This window comes from Neoarius graeffei, chromosome 24 (assembly GCF_027579695.1).
Source record: "Neoarius graeffei isolate fNeoGra1 chromosome 24, fNeoGra1.pri, whole genome shotgun sequence".
In the NCBI taxonomy this organism is placed as follows: domain Eukaryota; kingdom Metazoa; phylum Chordata; class Actinopteri; order Siluriformes; family Ariidae; genus Neoarius; species Neoarius graeffei.
Genome location: NC_083592.1, coordinates 50903741 through 50928405, shown reverse-complemented (window position 1 = coordinate 50928405; position 24665 = coordinate 50903741). Strand labels below are relative to the sequence as shown.

The 24665-nt window shown below is 42.4% G+C and overlaps 2 protein-coding genes across 4 annotated transcripts in view; one reads left to right on the top strand and one right to left on the bottom strand.

The window, feature by feature from the left end:
* The window catches only part of rnft2 (ring finger protein, transmembrane 2), a 51391-nt gene extending 48758 nt beyond the window's left edge, over window positions 1-2633 (bottom strand). For both annotated transcript variants that reach the window (XM_060907444.1, XM_060907445.1), the window contains exons 1-2: window positions 2543-2633; window positions 2088-2165 (exon numbers count right to left, since the gene is read on the bottom strand). In XM_060907444.1, the coding sequence (XP_060763427.1) occupies window positions 2088-2134 (47 nt within the window). In that variant the 5' untranslated portion in view covers window positions 2135-2165; window positions 2543-2633. The remainder of the gene's footprint in view (window positions 1-2087; window positions 2166-2542) is intronic.
* Window positions 2634-3132: 499 nt separating this feature from the next.
* spring1 (SREBF pathway regulator in golgi 1) lies at window positions 3133-22282 on the top strand. Of its 2 annotated transcripts, none has more exons than XM_060907446.1 (5): window positions 3133-3831; window positions 10697-10853; window positions 15684-15835; window positions 20953-21066; window positions 21727-22282. In XM_060907446.1, exons 1-5 carry the CDS (start codon window positions 3739-3741, stop codon window positions 21808-21810), a joined length of 600 nt encoding a protein of 199 aa, XP_060763429.1. In that variant the 5' UTR covers window positions 3133-3738; the 3' UTR covers window positions 21811-22282. The 2 variants fall into 2 exon arrangements, with proteins under 2 accessions (XP_060763429.1, XP_060763430.1); XM_060907447.1 differs by lacking the exon at window positions 3133-3831 and adding an exon at window positions 4807-5384.
* Window positions 22283-24665: the final 2383 nt, after the last annotated feature.

Below are 24665 nucleotides of genomic sequence, written 5' to 3'. Positions count from 1 at the left end.
TTTTTTTAAGCAAAAGGGTCGTCTCGCACCAAATATTGACTTCGTTTCATTGATTATGGTTTAATCAAGTATTTTTAAACGTTGAAACATTTCATTTCATTATTTTTAAGCCATTTTTGGTCGATAGCATTTATTTACATGCGTCTAAGACTTTTACACAGGACCGTAGAACGCATTTCAATACAGATTCATTCACGGACAGGTAGACATGTACATTTTGTTGTCTCATCTCATCTCATCTCATCATCTGTAGCCGCTTTATCCTGTTCTACAGGGTCGCAGGCAAGCTGGAGCCTATCCCAGCTGACTACGGGCGAAAGGTGGGGTACACCCTGGACAAGTCGCCAGGTCATCACAGGGCTGACACATAGACACAGACAACCATTCACACTCACATTCACACCTACGCTCAATTTAGAGTCACCAGTTAACCTAACCTGCATGTCTTTGGACTGTGGGGGAAACCGGAGCACCCGGAGGAAACCCACGCAGACACGGGGAGAACATGCAAACTCCGCACAGAAAGGCCCTCGCCGGCCACGGGGCTCGAACCCGGACCTTCTTGCTGTGAGGCGACAGCGCTAACCACTACACCACCATGCCACCACATTTTGTTGTATGTTTTAGAAATTGTAATCAACCATGATAAGTTATTGACGAGCATTATTTATTTCTGATTATAATAATCTGATATATATATATATATATATATATATATATATATATATATATTAGTGCTGTCAAAAATGTCGCGTTATTAACGCGTTAACTTGACTCAATTTTAACGCCGATAATTTTTTTATCGCGAGATTAACGCTCTGTGACATGATGCCACGCCACGCACAGCCAGAGTCCTCTGCCCTCCCCCGAAGAGCCACGGTGCTCGGCTTAAGTTTCGTTTTCCCATCGGCGGCTCCAGCCCCACTTTGCAGTGGCTGTGACAAGACGTGTTATGCTCTGCAATAAAAAAACCCCCAAACATTGGTACAACCAGTGTTCGAACTATGCCGATATTTTCGGGGGGGGGGTCCCTTTTTTTTCCTTGGGGGGGGTGCTTGCGCTCGTCTCAGAGCGCGGCTCTCCATCGCGCGCTCACTTCGGATATGCAAATGCTTCCCGTTACACACGATTGCCATGTCAATAAACATCATTTTGCCAATATTTTAGAGACCCCCCAACATTTCCCAAATCATGTTTTCAAGTGATTTCATGTCTGTTTCAGGGGATCTCGGATCCCCCGAGTACCCCCGTAGTTCGAACGGTGAGCAAGCCCATTCACTTTTTTATGCTGATAAGAGAATTACAATGGTTTTTCATGTGACAAAAATGTGCGATTAAATTGCGATTAATCGCGAGTTAACTATGACAGTCGCGACATTAATCGCGATTAAATATTTTAATCGCTTGACAGCACTAATATATATATATATATATATATATATATATATATATATATATATATATATATGCATAATTATGATTTGGGTGTCTGTGTACGTATGGATATGTGTATATATATGTACTGTATATATGTATTGTATGTGTGTATGCATAACATAAGTATCTGTATATATGATTTGATTTGGTCGATATTATACCATGTTGGTATGTCTTGGTATGTTGGTATGTTTTCTTTTTTGTTTTCTTTTGTATATATAGTTTATTATGGCAGAAAGTGATGTTTGATTAGCGGTAGTATAGCGGGTTAGGATTTGATAAGTTATTTACTTCTTCCTAATCCTTTCCGAACATTATTATGTTACTTCCTTGTGACTACGCTATTCTGTTTATGATGATGTTTTAATTATTGCATTTTTTTTTTATATCTTCTTTACTGTTCGGAATAAAGCAATCAATCAATCAATCAATCAATTATTAATGATTGATCAGGCTGATTACGGATGATTGATAAAGCATAATTTGTCTAAAATGACTCCTTACCTTTTGAAGACCTTAAAGTAAACCTCGACTCGTAAACATATTCGATATTCTGATATTGAAAGACTACAATCTATGTATGTATAGTCGTTAGAGGAGTGTTTATGATGGTTTACGTGAGTTGCCGGGTAAATCAGAGGAAGTCGAACCTTTCAGGTGGCATGCCATCTGTGTTACTACTGTGGCGTCTCTGCATGGCACCCACTGAGTCACCAGAAGCTCAGGATCTGGAGGAAAACAACACATTACTGACTCAATGATCATACTGCCTTAGACACTGATCATATCTGATCAGTCAGATTTCAGGCTTGGAAGTGAAGATAACTGACATCCTCTGGTCTGGTGTCTGTCTAGGGCTTTAAAATAATAAAGCTTAACTCATCAGATCATTTAAAATGGATGTGTTAGAGCAGGAAATCATTCAGTAACCCAGTATCAAGTCCCAGTCAACCTCCTGTCATTCAAACCCTGCTAGCAAGTAGCAAGCAGCTAATAAAGTCAAAACAAGGCCATTTCAGGTCTCCAAACTAACACTTTTCGTCTTTTTAACCACACAGACAAGATAACAGGCCATAAAACGTTACCATAGACAGATTTATCTCACCATTATCATGCTGCTTAAAACAGACGTTCCTGGATGACTTTTGTTTTTGCCTAAAAACGAAACAAGGACTCGGAGTCGAGCAAAAAAAGAAAAAAAGAGTCGACTCTCTGACTCCAGGCTTTAGGAATACGAAGCCGTTTCGGACCCTTGAGAGTCGGTTCGACAATGAATCTCAGGCTCAAGCTCAAATACAAACGCAGCACACACACATTTGACCAGTTAATGATATTTACAGGATATGTTACCAGTCTTGTGCTTTAATTCTAGTTCTGTAACTGAAATCATGGCATAACTCATGGTAAGGACTGGAATCGGTTCCTAACAATTTGGAAATAGAATCAGAGTCGACTCTAAAATTTCTAAGTCTCTAAAAGAAAAGATCTAGCTGCGAAATGAACCACGAATGAGTCCTAAATAGCGTCCTGATGCTTCTTATATATGAAAAATATATCGTTTTTATGGCTTATATTGTGTGTAATAAACAATAAACAGAAAGATGCTCGGGAATCGATTGATTTAGGTTCAAAAGTACAAAATGATTTCTGTTTCCGGAGGTATGAGCAGCAGCTGACCAATCAGGATTCGTCCTGATCTAACACTTCCGGATTATGGAACCAAAACATTTTGATAATGGCTGTTACTTTCAGTGCTGACTTGATTTATATTTACATGTTTACAAATACCGGAGACACATCAAGACGGTTTCTTTTGCATTCGTGGTTTTTATTTTAGTTTATTAGTCATAGTTGTTGGAACGGAGTGTTTATTATTCGTGCATTTATGTGAGAATGCTAAGTGCTAGCTAGCTAGCTAGGTGGCTAATTGAACCCGACTAGCCGGCTGTGTTTGTTTTTTGCTTTTGTCACTGTAATATTAAAAACAAGCTCGAATTTGGTTGTCATCTTGGAATTACTTAGTACGTGTTTAAAAAAAATTAATATGAGCATGTAAAAACGCGATCGGAAATGGGTTAGCTGTTGTGTTGGTTAGTGCGCATGCGCAGAGTTGCATGGTCTGTCACGTTTTTCTTTTTCCTCCAAAGTGTCTCTTAAAAGACGATTTCGGCACAGAGAGTGTGTTGGGGTAGCTGAGGGGCGAGCTGATTAAGGTGTGTTGCAGAGGATTTCATGGTCGTGTCTGATCTGATCTGATCTGATCCTATCCGATCTGGTGACCGTTCAGACCCAGCCGGCCCCATGGTGCTGCGCAGACTGCTGCGGAGGCGCTGGGTCCTGGGGGTCGTGTTCGGCTTCTCCCTCATTTACTTCCTCACCAACACACTCAAACAGGTGACACATCACTCATTTATCAAGGTCATGTTTGTAATGCACTAAGAACACGCTTATAACGTGTTTATAATACATTTATAACCATGCATAGTTTTTTTTATAAAGAATTAATATCCAGTGATTGTTATGCATGATGAAATGAAATGTTTCAACATTAAAAAATACTATGAACAATAATGAGTAAGCCATAATCAATGAAACAAGTCAATATTCAGGGGCGTAGCTAGGAGGGGGTCCTGGGGTGCCCGTATACAGTAGCCGCATAAGATTCAAGATGTTTATTTGTCATATACGCAATAACAGACACACTGGTTTATTATTGGGTAATGAAATTCTTATTTTGCAACTGCTCGACCAAACTATGCTTACCAATATAAAAAAAAAGAAATATACACTACCGTTCAAAAGTTTGGGGTCACTTTGAAATGTCCTTATTTTTGAAAGAAAAGCACTGTTCTTTTCAATGAAGATCACTTTAAACTAATCAGAAATCCACTCTATACATTGCTAATGTGGTAAATGACTATTCTAGCTGCAAATGTCTGGTTTTTGGTGCAATATCTCCATAGGTGTATAGAGGCCCATTTCCAGCAACTCTCACTCCAGTGTTCTAATGGTACAATGTGTTTGCTCATTGCCTCAGAAGGCTAATGGATGATTAGAAAACCCTTGTACAATCATGTTAGCACAGCTGAAAACAGTTGAGCTCTTTAGAGAAGCTATAAAACTGACCTTCCTTTGAGCAGATTGAGTTTCTGGAGCAGCACATTTGTGGGGTCGATTAAATGCTCAAAATGGCCAGAAAAATGTCTTGACTATATTTTCTATTCATTTTACAACTTATGGTGGGAAATAAAAGTGTGACTTTTCATGGAAAACACAAAATTGTCTGGGTGACCCCAAACTTTTGAACGGTAGTGTATGTATATATAAAATATAAAGTGCATATGGAATGCAAACTATAAAAAGTAGAATGAAAAATGAAGATAACATTAAAAAAAAGAGAGGCAAATAAACAATGTGCAAACATGGAGGTAGATATACTGTGCAACGTCTTGTGCAAAATTGCTAATATAATCCGTGGTTCAAAGCCTGATGGAAATATAGAGGTAGATGGTGATTATAATCTGTGGTTCAAAAGCCTGATGGCCTGGGGGTAAAAACTGTTTGTCAGTCTAGTAGTCCTTGCTTTCACACTCCTGTAGCATCTGCCAGATGGTAGGAGTGTGAATAGTCTGTGTTGTGGGTGTGTTTGGTCCCTGATGATGCTCTGTGCCCTTTTTGTGACCCGGGTGTTGTAAATGTCCTGTAGTGGGGGGAGGACAGCTCCACAGATGTACTGTGCCATTTTAATGACATGCTGGAGAGCCTTTCTGTCCTGAGTTGTGCAGTTCCCGTACCACACAGTGATGGAATTTGTCAGGACACTCTCCACTGTGCACCTGTAGAAGTTGCTGAGGAGTTTGGTGGACAGGCCAAATTTCCTCAGCTTCCTCAGGAAGAAGAGTCTCTGTTGAGCCTTCTTGATGGTCTGCTGTGTGTTGTGTGTCCAGGTGAGATCTTCACTGATGTGAGTTCCGAGGAATTTAAATGTTTTCACCCTCTCCACCTGTGTCCCGTTGATGTGCAGCGAGGCGTGCTGGTCTCTCCTCCTCTTCCTCGGGTCAATAATCATCTCCTTGGTCTTCTCAGCATTCAAGGAGAGGTTATTTTCCTGGCACCAGGAGACCAGCTGAGCCACCAAGTATAAGAACATACTTGCCAACTTTTCAAAATTCTCACGGGGGAGAAAAGTGCGTGAATGACATTTTCAATTGGACGAGGGTATGATGCACGGTTGAAACGATAAAAACAGTGGATCCCAATTAATTGCAAACCATTTGAAATTTATACAATTAACGAGTTTTTGAATTGTTGATATTGTTCTATCACTTACTATAGGTTATGGGATTCATGTATCAGGCATAAGAGAGCTCAGAGTGAAAAATCTAAAATAATACTCTCTTATTTTTTTCGCGGTCCAAATCCTGCGCTCTGATTGGCTGGCGAACGGGTCCATATCCTACGATACGGACCCCGGTTACGAACCTCTGGCGACTCGCTCGTTCACAACAACAAACATAGTAGCATTTTTTGTCAACATTTATCTTTTTTTTTTAATAAGATTTATTTATAAGATTATCAAAAATCTTATAAATGTTTGCCAGCATTTCTCAGGAGAATAGCATTAATTTTACAGCATGGATAGCGATAACGACAGTGTTCATAGCGAAAGCGAGTTTTACTACCCTGAGAAAGAAGAAATAAAAGAAAACATTTCAGGAGAAAGCTAAAAACCTCTAACTGTTGCTGACGCCGAGCACAAACATGGCTGAATCCTGAATGACTCCTATTTGTATAAATAGGGGACTACATAGGCGGCAAAATGTAGTTTTTTTCCTGCCATGGAAGTGCACTTGTATACCGAGGAAGAAGCAATTTGCATTACAGCCGTGAATGAGGATTCAAAATGGCGGCTCGGCTCGGTTTCCCCTTTCGGGCGCTCTCGTTTTCTGTTAGAATTTGGTAAAGAAAAAAATAAATATATTATTTACCAGCTTAAGGTCGGTCTGTATGGTGAAATACCGTGACCTCGGCCTTGAATACTGACCTCGGCCCAGAGGGCCTCGCTCAGTACTTTCAAGACCTCGGTCACGGTATTTCACCATACAGACCTCCCAGCTGGCAAATAACATATATATATCTTGAATTTTAATATAATAACAATGAAAGGGAGGTCTTAAATCAGATTTTTAGCTGAAAAATCTCATGCCTGAATATTGTATCCATACAGAGACCCACAGAAAATAACACAAGTGATGCTTTAGAAGAATGTTTATAATTTCTTAAAATAGTCACAGTGAATGAAAGTATTATTGGATTGCATCAAATGTGTTTTCCTTCTGTAAGCTCATGTAAAAATACAGAGAACTATAATATCATATATAAATTAAATAAAAATTTTATTAAGATTTAACCAAAATAGTAACAACTCAATTAAATAAATACTGCACTGTCTTAGTACGACTAAAATGCATCTCTCTCACTAAACGCTTTCCGACAGAATTTTTAAAAAGCACTAGAAATCCTATTGGAATGCATCAGAGGAATTTGCTCATTTGCAAACTTTGACAAAGTTTTCAAACAAAATTAAAAAATGGCTCTATAAATCCTACCATACTATCAAAATATACTCCACAAAGAAATTCACTCGAATGCAAAATTTTAGTCCGACCAAAATACACTCACTCGTAATCTTTCACTTCAAACCTCAAAACTCGATCAAAATCGATCACTTTCCAGATAATTCACTTAAAACTTTCACTTAAAACTTTCAAACATAAATTCAAAATAGCACTAAGACGCGACCACACGATTCAAATACACTCACCAAACACATTCTCGGTCATGCAAAATTTCACTCAACGCTTTAGAAGTTGTACAGTTTGTTTCTGAAATGGTATGGAAGACTAGTTTAATTTCACACTCAAATGTCCATTATATTCTGATTTAAGGTATCTTTACCTTAGTATGAATGCAAATACCTAGGTATTTGCATTCATATTTTTGCCGTGTGGTATTGGGTTTACTGGCCATGATGAATGGCTGCTTGTAAAAAAACATCGGACAGCCTGGGTGAATCCTACATTACGGAAGTGACTGTCGTTCTGTTCGCTGATTGGTTAAAAATCAGTTGACGTCAGCAGTGTTTCTCATACGATTCTGATTGGACATAATCGGGAGTATTTTTAACTTGGCAGTAGGGATTTCCCAAAACCTCTTTTTTTAACAAATACGATTGGGAGGCAGAGGCTAAAATCAGGAGCCTCCTGCTGAAATCGGGAGGGTTGATAAGAATATTAGAAAAGCACCCACTGTAAGTTTTCTAACTTTTTTTTTTTACAACCCCAATTCCAAAAAAGTTGGGACAAAGTACAAATTGAAAATAAAAACGGAATGCAATAATTTACAAATCTCAAAAGCTGATATTGTATTCACAATAGAACATAGACAACATATCAAATGTCGAAAGTGAGACATTTTGAAATTTCATGCCAAATATTGGCTCATTTGAAATTTCATGACAGAAACACATCTCAAAAAAGTTGGGACAGGGGCAATAAGAGGCTGGAAAAGTTAAAGGTACAAAAAAGGAACAGCTGGAGAACCAAATTGCAACTCATTAGGTCAATTGGCAATAGGTCATTAACATGACTGGGTATAAAAAGAGCATCTTGGAGTGGCAGCGGCTCTCAGAAGTAAAGATGGGAAGAGGATCACCAATCCCCCTAATTCTGCGCCGACAAATAGTGGAGCAATATCAGAAAGGAGTGCGACAGTGTAAAATTGCAAAGAGTTTGAACATATCATCATCTACAGTGCATAATATCATCAAAAGATTCAGAGAATCTGGAAGAATCTCTGTGCGTAAGGGTCAAGGCCGGAAAACCATACTGGGTGCCCGTGATCTTCGGGCCCTTAGACGGCACTGCATCACATACAGGCATGCTTCTGTATTGGAAATCACAAAATGGGCTCAGGAATATTTCCAGAGAACATTATCTGTGAACACAATTCACCGTGCCATCCGCCGTTGCCAGCTAAAACTCTATAGTTCAAAGAAGAAGCCGTATCTAAACGTGATCCAGAAGCGCAGACGTCTTCTCTGGGCCAAGGCTCATTTAAAATGGACTGTGGCAAAGTGGAAACTGTTCTGTGGTCAGACGAATCAAAATTTGAAGTTCTTTATGGAAATCAGGGACGCCGTGTCATTCGGACTAAAGAGGAGAAGGACGACCCAAGTTGTTATCAGCGCTCAGTTCAGAAGCCTGCATCTCTGATGGTATGGGGTTGCATTAGTGTGTGTGGCATGGGCAGCTTACACATCTGGAAAGACACCATCAATGCTGAAAGGTATATCCAGGTTCTAGAGCAACATATGCTCCCATCCAGACGACGTCTCTTTCAGGGAAGACCTTGCATTTTCCAACATGACAATGCCAAACCACATACTGCATCAATTACAGCATCATGGCTGTGTAGAAGAAGGGTCCGGGTACTGAACTGGCCAGCCTGCAGTCCAGATCTTTCACCCATAGAAAACATTTGGCGCATCATAAAACGGAAGATACGACAAAAAAGACCTAAGACAGTTGAGCAACTAGAATCCTGCATTAGACAAGAATGGGTTAACATTCCTATCCCTAAACTTGAGCAACTTGTCTCCTCAGTCCCCAGACGTTTACAGACTGTTGTAAAGAGAAAAGGGGATGTCTCACAGTGGTAAACATGGCCTTGTCCCAACTTTTTTGAGATGTGTTGTTGTCATGAAATTTAAAATCACCTAATTTTTCTCTTTAAATGATACATTTTCTCAGTTTAAACATTTGATATGTCATCTATGTTCTATTCTGAATAAAATATGGAATTTTGAAACTTCCACATCATTGCATTCCGTTTTTATTTACAATTTGTACTTTGTCCCAACTTTTTTGGAATCGGGGTTGTAAACTAGATTGTCACCTCAGCCACATTAGGGTTTCTATAACCTTGTATGGACTTCCTGTGGTTTGGGTGCGAAAACCCTAGTTCTGTGCAAGTGCAACGCGATCACACTAGAAAGCATGGTCAAGCTGCATCGGTTGATTAGGGTAAGATGTCGAGCCGCTATCCATACACTGCCGGATAAAGCTGATTTGGCCTAATCATTGTCCGACATCTCAACAGCTCGCAACATGAGATGAAAGAATGATGTAAAGACGGCGTTATTTTCTCAAATGTATTCAATGTATTTTTTTCATTTACAAACCTGCGGTTATGTGTCAGTGTGTGACGACCCCCCCCCCCCCCCCCCCGAAAAATCCTAGCTACGGCCCTGATATTAGGTCTGAGATGACTCTTTGCTTTAAAAAAAAAAAAATAGTCGTCTGGGCGGCACGGTGGTGTAGTGGTTAGCGCTGTCGCCTCACAGCAAGAAGGTCCGGGTTCGAGCCCCGTGGCCGGCGAGGGCCTTTCTGTGCGGAGTTTGCATGTTCTCCCCGTGTCCGCGTGGGTTTCCTCCGGGTGCTCCGGTTTCCCCCACAGTCCAAAGACATGCAGGTTAGGTTAACTGGTGACTCTAAATTGAGCGTAGGTGTGAATGTGAGTGTGAATGGTTGTCTGTGTCTATGTGTCAGCCCTGTGATGACCTGGCGACTTGTCCAGGGTGTACCCCACCTTTCGCCCGTAGTCAGCTGGGATAGGCTCCAGCTTGCCTGCGACCCTGTAGAACAGGATAAAGCAGCTACAGATAATGAGATGAGATGAGAAAATAGTAGTCTCAGGTCCAATGAGTGCAGTTTTATATGGAAGGAAATGAGCCGTAGGTTTTACTGAGCGTCTTCCAGAACCAGCCACAGTTCTTCTGGACACTTTGACTGTCACACTCGCTTCTTCATTTTGCACCAAAACCCAGCAGCCTTCATTATGTTTTTTCTTTTTTAATCTGAAAAGTGCTCTCTTATGGAATATACTGCTCAGATACAAACTTTTTTTTTCTGTAAGATTTAATTTTGTTCTGGAAAAAAAGCGAACGTTTCGTACTCTAAAATGTTTTTGTAATGTTCTGACTTGATAATGTAGAAGCCATAAAGTAGAAATCTATAATAAAGTTTGTATGAAAAAAATAGGTAGCCTAAGACTTTTGGACAGGACTGTCTGGAAGCCCCGCCTCCTTTCCACCTTAGTATATTTTTTGCTCCGTGCTCACAGTGTTTGAAAGATGCATATCTTGGCGTTGGTGTTTGGTGATTGTGAAACTGATCCTGATACTGTCTGATGTGTACAGGAGGAGCGAAGCATGCGAGATCGGACTCTGCTGGAGGCGAGGGAATCGGATCACCCCATTGCCTGGAAAGTCAAGTTCAACCTGGGCAACAGCAGCAGGCAGATCACCCAGTGCAGGAACTCCATCCAGGGGAAGAGCCTCCTCACTGATGAACTCGGTAGATGTTGGAAGTGTCAGGTTTAGTCTCTGATTAAAAGAAAAACTCCACCCTGAACCACTCGCGTATTAATTAGTCGTTAATATCAACTCGGATTCTGTTTGGTTTCTAAGAACGGTTTCCTGCATCACCCGCAATACCACTGAACGATATGTAGACAGTGGCATCACTGGACTTTAGCCCTCACTTCATCTCGACGTAACGAGAGCGATGCGGCGGAGCTTTAGTCTTTTAGTCTGTCCAATTCTCTCACCTCCTCATCTGTACACTCGGCTTCCAAAGCTTCAGCTTTCCTGCTCATCACAGAGATCGTTAACTAGCCGAGCCGAGTATCTGCTATAATTCACGCCGTATAGCTGCAGCGCATTCTGGGATTCTGAGTAACATTTTGCTCCTTTAATTCTACATTAGAGTTCTCATTAGTGACATTGACCATCGTTGGAAAAGGGAAAGTTGCTCTAGTTTTCGTTTAAGGAGCGAACACTGAAACGTGACCGTTATCACTTGTATCTGAGGTTGTTCAGGGCTCGACGTTAAAGTGCCATTCCACCATTGGATGTATTCTTTGGCATAAAATACAATATATTTTGACAACATATATAAATGGTATCACTAGATAGAGAAATCTTTTAGCTTCAAAATGATATATCAAACATAATTTTTTGACAACGACAAGTATATTAATTTTGCGACCAAAGTCACCTACCCTTTTAATTTCCGCGCGTGATGTCATCGGCAGGTTCCCCTTCTTGTGTACCGTGTGACGTGGCACATATTATCAGCAATGGCGGATAGAACGCGATAAAAATAATACCAATAAATCTAGCTAATACCAATAAATCTAGCTAACTGAAAGATTAACTCAAAATTTTTCGCAATTTTTTTGGCCCCCATATACGAGGAGAAATGACTCTCTCACTTTGGGGGTTTCCTGGTCTAAAAATAGACCGACACGTGGTACACAAGAAGGGGAACCTGCCGATGACATCACGTTTCACTACCGCGCGGAAATTAAAAAGGTAGGTGACTTTGGTCGCAAAATTAATATACTTGTCGTTGTCAAAAAATTATGTTTGATATATCATTTTGAAGCTAAAAGATTTCTCTGTCTAGTCATGTTGTCATAAAATGTATTGTATTTTATGCCAAAGAATACATCCAATGGTGGAATGGCACTTTAACGGTAGTCCGACTGTCCGGGACAACCAAATGTTTGGTCCGGACAAGTCAAATCCACATCTGCCTGTCTGACGGGACGAGTTGAGTATTTGTTGAACATCACCATTTTTATAGAAATTATTTAAGAGTTACATCAATAAAGTTCCAACAAAACTAGTTCAATCCCCTCAGTGATCCGGCCGCGTTATTGGTTATGAAATTCCGAGGACAGAAGGAGAACTTTCTGCCCATAGGAGAATTACCTGGCTGTGCTGGGCGCTGGTTGATTTCACTAATGTTTTATCTTTATAAACAGACTGAGATAGGATGAGTAAAGGTTTGTTGTGAAGGGTCTATACAACAACTAACAAGAGGCCCATCTATTCCAAACACAAACGAGCAATACACTTTTCCAAAAGGATTTTCTCAGCCATGTAATAGACTTGTGCTCAGGTCATGGTTTTGTACTAGTAAGGAAAAACAGTCAACTATAGGACCTTACTGAGGTACATGCTTTAAAGCTGCAGATTTTTTTTTTTTTGTGTGTGTGTGTGTTTGTTGTTTTTGAACACCGAATGTAATACAATGAGCTTTAAACACAGATACAGGACTCGACATTAATGGTAGTCCGACTGTCCGGGACAACCAAATGTCTGGTCTGGACAAGTCAAATCCGCATCTGCCTGTCTGACAGGACGAGTTAAATATTTGTTGAAAATCACTCATTTGTATAAAAATTATTCAAGAGTTACATCAATAAAGTTTCAACAAAACTAGTTCAATCCCCTCAGCGATCCAGCCATGTTATTGTTTACGAAATTCCAGGGAAGCTGAGTACAGCAGGTGCGTGTGTAATTATTTTTACACACGTCGTAATATTTAATTATAGATTATTAGACTTTTATCGAAATTGGAGAAATGGTGATCAAACACCTCAATAAAATAAATATCTGTGGCGAATCTTCATTTCATTCGGACATTTTTATTGTATTTTTCTTTTGTATGGTTCACATTAACCATCACACACGTGGTAAAATATTTCGGGGGAATTTTACGACCGTGCCGAACTCACTCACGGATCGTTTTCATTCACACCGCGAGTCTGTCCCCGTTATCATGTCCGACTGATTTTCTTTAAATTATTTTATACTTCAAGTTTTACTGGATTAATCAAGATTTAAGTTTATTTCCTCTAGAAGCTTTGAATTTGGGCGAGTCTGACTCTTACAGATCAGGTCATGGGTTAGAACACACACACACACGCGCACCATAATGGGGCACTGTATAGTTTTGGTTTGTTGTTACAGTTAAAGTTTTGAGTTTTATTGAAAAATTATAAATCATTAAAGCATAATGGTGATCATAACTACACCTGTTGTATGATAAGTTTTGTTAATCACTGCACTATTAAATACACAGGAGTGAAAAGGTTTTTTTTTTATTGATTGATCGTGGCGGCAAGGTGGTGTAGTGGTTAGCGCTGTCGCCTCATAGCAAGAAGGTCCGGGTTCGAGCCCCGTGGCCGGCGAGGGCCTTTCTGTGTGGAGTTTGCATGTTCTCCCCGTGTCCGCGTGGGTTTCCTCCAGGTGCTCCGGTTTCCCCCACAGTCCAAAGACATGCAGGTTAGGTTAACTGGTGACTCTAAATTGAGCGTAGGTGTGAATGTGAGTGTGAATGGTTGTCTGTGTCTATGTGTCAGCCCTGTGATGACCTGGCGGCTTGTCCAGGGTGTACCCCGCCTTTCGCCCGTAGTCAGCTGGGATAGGCTGCAGCTTGCCTGCGACCCTGTAGAACAGGATAAAGCGGCTAGAGATAATGAGATGAGAGATGAGATTGATTGATTGCTTTATTCCGAACAGTAAAGAAGATATAAAAAATAATAATAAAAATGCAATAATCAAAACATTGTCATAAACAAACAGAATAGCGTAGCCACAAGGCAATAACATACTGTAATAATGTTCGGAAAGGATTAGGAAGAAGTAAATAACTTACCAAATCGTAACCCTCTATACCACCGCTATCAAACATCACTTTCCGCCATAATAAACTATATATACAAAAGAAAACAAAATCAACAAACAAAAAGAAAACATATCGACCAAATCAAATCATATATACAGATACTTATGTGGCGGCACGGTGGTGTAGTGGTTAGCGCTGTCGCCTCACAGCAAGAAGGTCCAGGTTCGAGCCACAGTCCAAAGACATGCAGGTTAGGTTAACTGGTGACTCTAAATTGAGCGTAGGTGTGAATGTGAGTGTGAATGGTTGTCTGTGTCTATGTGTCAGCCCTGTGATGACCTGGCGACTTGTCCAGGGTGTACCCCGCCTTTCGCCCGTAGTCAGCTGGGATAGGCTCCAGCTTGCCTGCGACCCCGTAGAACAGGATAAAGCGGCTAGAGATAATGAGATGAGATGAGATAAATGTTATGCATATATACACACACATACAATACATATATACAGTACATACCTATAACTATACACATATCCATATGTACACAGACACCCATAATATCATAATTATGCATGTATATTATATACAATTATGCATATACACATATATATATATATATATATATATATATATATATATATATATATATATATAAACAATACTCATTATTTTTTATATATATATATATATATACACTACCGTTCAAAAGTTTGGGGTCACCCAGACAATTTTGTGTTTTCCATGAAAAGTCACACTTTTATTTACCACCATAAGTTGTAAAATGAATAGAAAATATAGTCAAGACATTTTTCTGGCCATTTTGAGCATTTAATCGACCCCACAAATGTGATGCTCCAGAAACTCAATCTGCTCAAAGGAAGGTCAGTTTTATAGCTTCTCTAAAGAGCTCAACTGTTTTCAGCTGTGCTAACATGATTGTACAAGGGTTTTCTAATCATCCATTAGCCTTCTGAGGCAATGAGCAAACACATTGTACCATTAGAACACTGGAGTGAGAGTTGCTGGAAATGGGCCTCTATACACCTATGGAGATATTGCACCAAAAACCAGACATTTGCAGCTAGAATAGTCATTTACCACATTAGCAATGTATAGAGTGGATTTCTGATTAGTTTAAAGTGATCTTCATTGAAAAGAACAGTGCTTTTCTTCAAACTTTTGAACGGTTGTGTGTGTGTGTGTGTGTGTGTGTGTATAATATATATATATATATATATCCATACGTTATGGTCAGGACGAGTGAAAAGTCTTGCTGGGGGTTAAAAAGTTAATGTCGAGCCCTGTTGTTGAAAAGGATTTTTTTTTCCTCCTATTAAGCAACATGGTAACTACGCTAGCAATAACAACATCCTCTTGTGACGTCTGGAATAACGAAAATGCAGCACCAGCTGACAAATTTGCACAAGATCACATCAGAAATATTTTGCAAATATAAAGAAACAAACATTGAATGGTTTCAGGGTGGAGTTTTCCTTTAATTTGACCTAAATTCAAATTGATACGGCTTTTTTTTTTTCTTTTTCAATTATGGATGAGTTTTTGTTGCTACTTCAGTGGTTTTTTTTTTTTTTTTGCTGTTAAAGAGCAGCTTCTAAATGACAAAGTATTGCTTTAAGAGTCTGTAAAAGATCTGTGTTGTTGTTGTTGTTATTGTCGAAGCGTATCATGTTGTGCTGTTGATCATCACTCAGGTTACGTGTGTGAGAGGAAGGACCTGCTGGTGAACGGGTGCTGTAACGTGAACGCGCCGCGCTCCGGGCAGTACATGTGTAAGAGCTGTCTGCCCAACGGCTGCTGCAGCGTCTACGAGTACTGCGTGTCCTGCTGCCTCCAGCCTGACAAGGTGCCGTGCCTTCTCTTTCTGGATTGAACTAGCAAACATCTGTGAGATGTGTACAGAATAGTGGCAGAAGTAAAGGACCCTGCGTTCACACCCTGCGCTTAAATCACTCTCTGATGCTCTCTAGTGGGTGTTCCTGTATTTATTTCCCGTCTGGTTGCCATGGTTTCACTGCTAGTGTGATCTAGTTAACTGCAGAACGTATTCTAAACCACGAACGAAAAGTCTTCCTGATAAAAATGAGACGTCTGACTGTAAATCTAATGTTTCTCTGCTAATATTGATGTTCTTAGCTACTTTACCAACCTCAGTTGATATTTAATCTTAAAATTAGCAGCAAGTCCAAATAATTGGCTCTAGTGCCTTCGTTCCTGGGACCAGTCCAATAACGGGGATCATTTCCATAATTCTCAACTCCCACTTCCCATTAGTGGAAAAATAAGGAGGAAAACTCCGAGTCTCATCTTTTCCTCAGTTTTCTTACAATATAAAACATATATTTAAATGAACACTAGCGTGATTATCTGTATTTGAAGGGATGCACTCAAATACGAATACATTTGAAAAAGATATGAAAAGGCCCAATTAATTAATTAATTAATTAGAAAGCTTGCCAGGAAGGATCACAGGGCATCTGGTTGAGACTAGACGTGTGCATCAGGACTGGGATCCCATGGGACGCAACAAAAATGTCACCGAAACGAGATGTTTTTACTTCGATGCGTCACAAGCAACCAGTCAGATATGAATCTCGCAGGAAAATGAAAGACTGCATGAGCGGAATTTAAAAAAAAAAAAAAAAAAACAGTCCCAGTCTCCAGTTTAAGGCAGTTATGGAGTTGAGTGATGTAGCTGAGGAACTGTCAGGGTCCGAATCACACACCATGCTGACAGTCCCGCTGCTTAAGGGTGCAGGGGTAGGGCTTGGATTTAATTTTAAAAAATAAAATAAAATTAAGAAAGGTTTAGGCCACGCCTACTCCAGCACTGCAAAAAAACTGTTAAGAGAAAATATCTTTAATACGGGTGAATTTATGGAATGTTTCTCATAGAACTCAAATTTCGCACCTTTAAAGCTTGAAATGAGTAAAAGCTCTAAAAGTTAATAATATTGTGTTTCAGTTCTAATCATCTTCTAATGAGAAATATTAGATAAATTCACCCGTGTTGAAGATGTCACTTTTCGCAGTGAGGTTTAAATGCGGGTGCAGGTCGGATTAGGGCTGAGTGAGGTTTCAATGCGGGTGCAGGTCGGATTAGGGCTGAGTGAGGTTTCAATGCGGGTGCAGGTCGGATTAGGGCTGAGTGAGGTTTCAATGCGGGTGCAGGTCGGATTAGGGCTGAGTGAGGTTTCAATGCGGGTGCAGGTCGGATTAGGGCTGAGTGAGGGTTAAATGCGGGTGCAGGTCGGATTAGGGCTGAGTGAGGGTTAAATGCGGGTGCAGGTCGGATTAGGGCTGAGTGAGGTTTCAATGCGGGTGCAGGTCGGATTAGGGCTGAGTGAGGGTTAAATGCGGGTGCAGGTCGGATTAGGGCTGAGTGAGGGTTAAATGCGGGTGCAGGTCGGATTAGGGCTGAGTGAGGGTTAAATGCGGGTGCAGGTCGGATTAGGGCTGAGTGAGGTTTCAATGCGGGTGCAGGTCGGATTAGGGCTGAGTGAGGTTTCAATGCGGGTGCAGGTCGGATTAGGGCTGAGTGAGGTTTCAATGCGGGTGCAGGTCGGATTAGGGCTGAGTGAGGTTTCAATGCGGGTGCAGGTCGGATTAGGGCTGAGTGAGGTTTAAATGCGGGTGCAGGTCGGATTAGGGCTGAGTGAGGTTTCAATGCGGGTGCAGGTCGGATTAGGGCTGAGTGAGGTTTCAATGCGGGTGCAGGTCGGATTAGGGCTGAGTGAGGTTTCAATGCGGGTGCAGGTCGGATTAGGGCTGAGTGAGGGTTAAATGCGGGTGCAGGTCGGATTAGGGCTGAGTGAGGGTTAAATGCGGGTGCAGGTCGGATTAGGGCTGAGTGAGGGTTAAATGCGGGTGCAGGTCGGATTAGGGCTGAGTGAGGTTTCAATGCGGGTGCAGGTCGGATTAGGGCTGAGTGAGGGTTAAATGCGGGTGCAGGTCGGATTAGGGCTGAGTGAGGTTTCAATGCGGGTGCAGGTCGGATTAGGGCTGAGTGAGGTTTCAATGCGGGTGCAGGTCGGATTAGGGCTGAGTGAGGTTTCAATGCGGGTGCAGGTCGGATTAGGGCTGAGTGAGGTTTCAATGCGGGTGCAGGTCGGATTAGGGCTGAGTGAGGTTTCAATGCGGGTGCAGGTCGGATTAGGGCTGAGTGAGGTTTCAATGCGGGTGCAGGTCGGATTAGGGCTGAGTGAGGTTTCAATGCGGGTGCAGGTCGGATTAGGGCTGAGTGAGGTTTCAATGCGGGTGCAGGTCGGATTAGGGCTGAGTGAGGGTTAAATGCGGGTGCAGGTCGGATTAGGGCTGAGTGAGGGTTAAATGCGGGTGCAGGTCGGATTAGGGCTGAGTGAGGGTTAAATGCGGGTGCAGGTCGGATTAGGGCTGAGTGAGGTTTCAATGCGGGTGCAGGTCGGATTAGGGCTGAGTGAGGGTTAAATGCGGGTGCAGGTCGGATTAGGGCTGAGTGAGGTTTCAATGCGGGTGCAGGTCGGATTAGGGCTGAGTGAGGTTTCAATGCGGGTGCAGGTCGGATTAGGGCTGAGTGAGGGTTAAATGCGTGTGCAGGTCGGATTAGGGCTGAGTGAGGTTTCAATGCGGGTGCAGGTCGGATTAGGGCTGAGTGAGGTTTCAATGTGGGTGCAGGTCGGATTAGGGCTGAGTGAGGTTTCAATGCGGGTGCAGGTCGGATTAGGGCTGAGTGAGGTTTCAATGCGGGTGCAGGTCGGATTAGGGCTGAGTGAGGTTTCAATGCGGGTGCAGGTCGGATTAGGGCTGAGTGAGGTTTCAATGCGGGTGCAGGTCGGATTAGGGCTGAGTGAGGTTTCAATGCGGGTGCAGGTCGGATTAGGGCTGAGTGAGGTTTAAATGCGGGTGCAGGTCGGATTAGGGCTGAGTGAGGTTTCAATGCGGGTGCAGGTCGGATTAGGGCTGAGTGAGGTTTCAATGCGGGTGCAGGTCGGATTAGGGCTGAGTGAGGTTTCAATGCGGGTGCAGGTCGGATTAGGGCTGAGTGAGGGTTAAATGCGGGTGCAGGTCGGATTAGGGCTGAGTGAGGGTTAAATGCGGGTGCAGGTCGGATTAGGGCTGAGTGAGGGTTAAATGCGGGTGCAGGTCGGATTAGGGCTGAGTGAGGTTTCAATGCGGGTGCAGGTCGGATTAGGGCTGAGTGAGGGTTAAATGCGGGTGCAGGTCGGATTAGGGCTGAGTGAGGTTTCAATGCGGGTGCAGGTCGGATTAGGGCTGAGTGAGGTTTCAATGCGGGTGCAGGTCGGATTAGGGCTGAGTGAGGGTTAAATGCGTGTGCAGGTCGGATTAGGGCTGAGTGAGGTTTCAATGCGGGTGCAGGTCGGATTAGGGCTGAGTGAGGTTTCAATGCGGGTGCAGGTCGGATTAGGGCTGAGTGAGGGTTAAATGCGGGTGCAGGTCGGATTAGGGCTGAGTGAGGTTTCAATGCGGGTGCAGGTCGGATTAGGGCTGAGTGAGGTTTCAATGCGGGTGCAGGTCGGATTAGGGCTGAGTGAGGTTTCAATGCGGGTGCAGGTCGGATTAGGGCTGAGTGAGGTTTCAATGCGGGTGCAGGTCGGATTAGGGCTGAGTGAGGTTTCAATGCGGGTGCAGGTCGGATTAGGGCTGAGTGAGGTTTAAATGCGGGTGCAGGTCGGATTAGGGCTGAGTGAGGTTTCAATGCGGGTGCAGGTCGGATTAGGGCTGAGTGAGGTTTCAATGCGGGTGCAGGTCGGATTAGGGCTGAGTGAGGTTTCAATGCGGGTGCAGGTCGGATTAGGGCTGAGTGAGGGTTAAATGCGGGTGCAGGTCGGATTAGGGCTGAGTGAGGGTTAAATGCGGGTGCAGGTCGGATTAGGGCTGAGTGAGGGTTAAATGCGGGTGCAGGTCGGATTAGGGCTGAGTGAGGTTTCAATGCGGGTGCAGGTCGGATTAGGGCTGAGTGAGGGTTAAATGCGGGTGCAGGTCGGATTAGGGCTGAGTGAGGTTTCAATGCGGGTGCAGGTCGGATTAGGGCTGAGTGAGGTTTCAATGCGGGTGCAGGTCGGATTAGGGCTGAGTGAGGGTTAAATGCGTGTGCAGGTCGGATTAGGGCTGAGTGAGGTTTCAATGCGGGTGCAGGTCGGATTAGGGCTGAGTGAGGTTTCAATGCGGGTGCAGGTCGGATTAGGGCTGAGTGAGGTTTCAATGCGGGTGCAGGTCGGATTAGGGCTGTGAGGAGGAATGAGCAGGTGCACTCATGGCACTGTGTTGCTTCTCTACTGTTTTAATTACTGAGGAAACTCAAGATTGTATTAAAACTTAAATATTGACACCCCTCTCCAACACTCTCTGTCTCTCTCTTCTCCCCTGTCTCTTTCTCTCTCCCCATCTCTCCCCCTCTGTCTTTCTCTTTCTTTCCCTCTCCTCTATCTCTCTTCTCCCCCTCTTTCTCTCACTCTCCCTTTCTTTCTGTCTCCCCTTCTGTCTCTCCATCGCTCTTTCCCCCTCTCTCTCCCTTTCTTTCCCTCTCTCTGTCTCTCTCTCTTCTCCCCCTTCCCCGTCTGTCTTTCTCTCGCTCTCCCCCTCTTGTCTCTCTCTTCTCTCCCCCCTTTCTCTCTGTCTCCCCCCTCTGTTTCTCATCGCTCTTTCTTTCCCCCCTCTCTCTCCCTTTCTCTCTGTCTGTCTTTCTCTCTCCCGTCTCTCCCTTTCTCTGTTTCTCCATCTCTCTCTCTCCCTTTCTCTGTTTCTCCATCTCTCTCTTTCTCTCCCCTTCTCTCTCTCCCCCTCTCTCCCTCTCTTTCTCTCCCCCTCTCTCTTTCTCTCCCTCTCTTTCTCCCCCCCTCTCCCCCGCTCTCTTTTCTCCCTCTTTCTTTCTTTCTTTCTTTCTTTCTTTCTTTCTTTCTTTCTTTCTTTCTTTCTTTCTTTCTTTCTTTCTTTCTTTCTTTCTTTCTGTGATTTCCTCCCCAGCAACCTCTCCTGGAGCACTTTTTGAACCGAGCTGCTGATGGATTTCGGAATCTCTTCACCGCAGTAGAGGATCACTTTGAGTTGTGTTTGGCGAAATGCCGCACCTCGTCACAGGTAACCATCAAACTCGCAGCACGTCTCTGACGCACTCAGGTTTACACCTGTTTATGACCGAGCTTTAAAAAAACCCAAACCTCTAAATAGTGCATTGTTGGAGAAATTACACCGAGGCTGCATTTACACTACGAACCAGTTCAGTTTTTTTCACTGGTATCAGACACGGATCACATTTTTCCCCCCATATTCAATACAGCTCACATTCAGATGAAGGTCAGAATCTGAAATCTGAAGCATATCAGATCTGTGGTTAATTCTGAAGTCACTGTTATTGCTGCGTGTCTTGATACAAAAAAGGAGGAACTATGGAGGGGGAAGAAAAAAAAGTCTGTAATTCCAAAACCATGAACGCGATGTGTTTGTTGAAGGCTTTGAGTTAAAGCTGAAAGTCGACACTTCGATCACACCTTGATTTGAAATTCATTGTGGTGGTGTAAAGAGGCAAAATTACAAAAATTGTCTCACCGTCCAAATATTTACGGACTGTATGTGTTGCAGTGCATTATGGGTTCTAGATTATTCTTTTAGTTAGTACACACTGTAATGAATAATGTTTAGACACCCTGAAATTGTGTGTGTATACTGTATTTTGACCATTTTCATATATATATTTGTGACTGAGTCATACGTTGAATGGACATGATTTTCTTTCTCCAGAGCGTCCAGCATGAGAACACGTACAGAAACCCCCAGGCGAAGTATTGTTATGGCGAAAGCCCCCCTGAGCTCTTGCCCATCTGACGGAGGAAAGTATTTCCACACAAATGTACTACCTCTCTCCTCTTCCGCTCAAGTGTATTTAACGCTCTGGATCTGACCGCCTCAGCACGCGGACGTAAAGCTGCACCAGAAACAAGAAGGATGAACCGTAATCGTGTCCAGGGAGCCACATCGACCTCATCCGTTTTCGTCATCTATATGATATTTTGGGTTTGTGCCACAGCTTCCTAGATATACATTACTCCATCACAGGAAATGCATCACTGGACTGATGTCAGAGGTTGAGCTCAGCCACAGATGTGTGCAATCTGTCCGGAACAGTACGTGGATGCAATAACTATTGCTTCAGTGCTATACAGTAAAAGGTAGAGCGTAACATAAAACACATCACATTGTAAGAAATTCAGACACAGTGATCAGTCGTTAGTCTTGCATGTGAAGTGCTATTGTATTAAAGCTCTATGTTTATTTAATAAATGTCATTTTTACCGACTCACTGACTCGTGTTAATTTTAAGCGTAGGAACACTGCGTTGGAAAATATCGACGGAAAAAATAAACAGAGGGAATTGTATTTTAAAACACTTTAAACAAACGCAAATAGTACAGCAATCTACACAGCAAAATTATTGTTTAAATTTATATATTAACGAACGGGTGGCACGGTGGTGTAGTGGTTAGCGCTGTCGCCTCACAGCAAGAAGGTCCGGGTTCGAGCCCCGTAGCCGGCGAGGGCCTTTCTGTGCAGAGTTTGCATGTTCTCCCCGTGTCCGCGTGGGTTTCCTCCGGGTGCTCCGGTTTCCCCCACAGTCCAAAGACATGCAGGTTAGGTTAACTGGTGACTCTAAATTGACCGTAGGTGTGAATGTGAGTGTGAATGGTTGTCTGTGTCTATGTGTCAGCCCTGTGATGACCTGGCGACTTGTCCAGGGTGTACCCCGCCTTTCGCCCGTAGTCAGCTGGGATAGGCTCCAGCTCACCTGCGACCCTGTAGAACAGGATAAAGCGGCTCGAGATAATGAGATGAGATGAGATATTAACGAACGTGACATGTCTGTTTATAGTTACATTCAATGTTACGCAATTTCTGCAAAGTAAGTTCCTTCAGACAGCAGGATGCTGTCGGGACTTCCTGACTTTCCTTCTTCCTTCCTTCTTTCATTTATCCATTCATTCAGTTCAAACATTGACTCATGCACTCTCTCTCTCTCTCTCTCTCTCTCTCTCTCTTTATATATATATATATATATATATATATATATATATAAATAATGTGTGTGTGTGATTCCACGCTTATGGGTACTGAAATGGGGACATGAACTTATTTTTAAAAATTCACCTAAAACCATTTCTTTTTTTTACCATCAGGTCACAAAACATGTAATCTTTAATGAATGATATGTTAAAAGATAACTTTAATTTTCTGAGATGTAATAAAAACATATTTCTATGCCAAAGTCAGAACGTAACAGAAGTGTTGTGGACATATATATTCTCAATTTTAACAATGTAGAATTACTTTTTGAAACATAGGAAGGTGATGTTTTAGCAAATATAATTAATAAACATGTGTAGTAGAATAAACATACACATTCTTTCAATAAGATTAACATGGTATATAGCTAGATTGTAATTAATTTGTAACAGACGCGAGATGGACAATCGTAACAGAAGTAATGGAACAGACATCATTTTGGAACTCATAGGCTTGACTTTGGCATATAAATATGTTTTTATTACATCTCAGAAAATTAAAGTTATCTTTTAACATATCATTCATTAAAGATTACATGTTTTGTGACCTGATGGTAAAAAAAGAAATGGTTTTAGGTGAATAAGTTCATGTCCTCATTTCAGTACCCATAAGCGTGGAATCACTCTCACTGGGTTCTGAAAAATATTCTCCACTTTTTTTCCTTGAAAAATCAAGTCAAAGAAGTTTTCTTCACTTTTTATTTATTATTTTCACCTACCCTGTGTCCGAAATCACTCACTCATTCACTACTCCCTACTCCCTATATAGGGAATTACTATATAGAAGACTATATAGTGAGTGAGCTCACTGATAAAATGAAAAAAATGTTTTCTGACACTACTCCGATGCACCGTTATTTACGTCATTTTTATCGGTCACAAGCACACGCTCATTGTTTACACTCTGGCTTCCTGCCATCTCTTCTCTCAGGCCTTTCAATTACATGGAACCTGCGACCTGTAGGCGCCCAAATTAAGGTCAAGCGCCCAAAATATGCTACCATCCATCCGTTATCCGTAGCCGCTTTATCCTGTTCTACAGGGTCGCAGGCAAGCTGGAGCCTATCCCAGCTGACTACGGGCGAAAGGCGGGGTACACCCTGGACAAGTCGCCAGGTCATCACAGGGCTGACACATAGACACAGACAACCATTCACACTCACATTCACACCTACGGTCAATTTAGAGTCACCAGTTAACCTAACCTGCATGTCTTTGGACTGTGGAGGAAACCGGAGCACCCGGAGGAAACCCACGCGGCCACGGGGAGAACATGCAAACTCCGCACAGAAAGGCCCTCGCCGGCCACGGGGCTCGAACCTGGACCTTCTTGCTGTGAGGTGACAGCGCTAACCACTACACCACCGTGCCGCCTCAAATAAATATGACTGATGATAAAGATGATATACATACATCACTGTAACGACGTGTAATTTTCTCTTGGTCACTGATGGATTATGTTCGTCAACGACGAGTGTGACGAGTGCCAGCGGGAACCCTGATATATAAATATAAACACTGAGATTATAAATTAGGTTTCCATTTAACTAACTCAAAGTTATTCCTTTCCTACTACGTTTTACGACCATGTTTCAAACCGCGAGATAAGGAGAAGAACCGGGT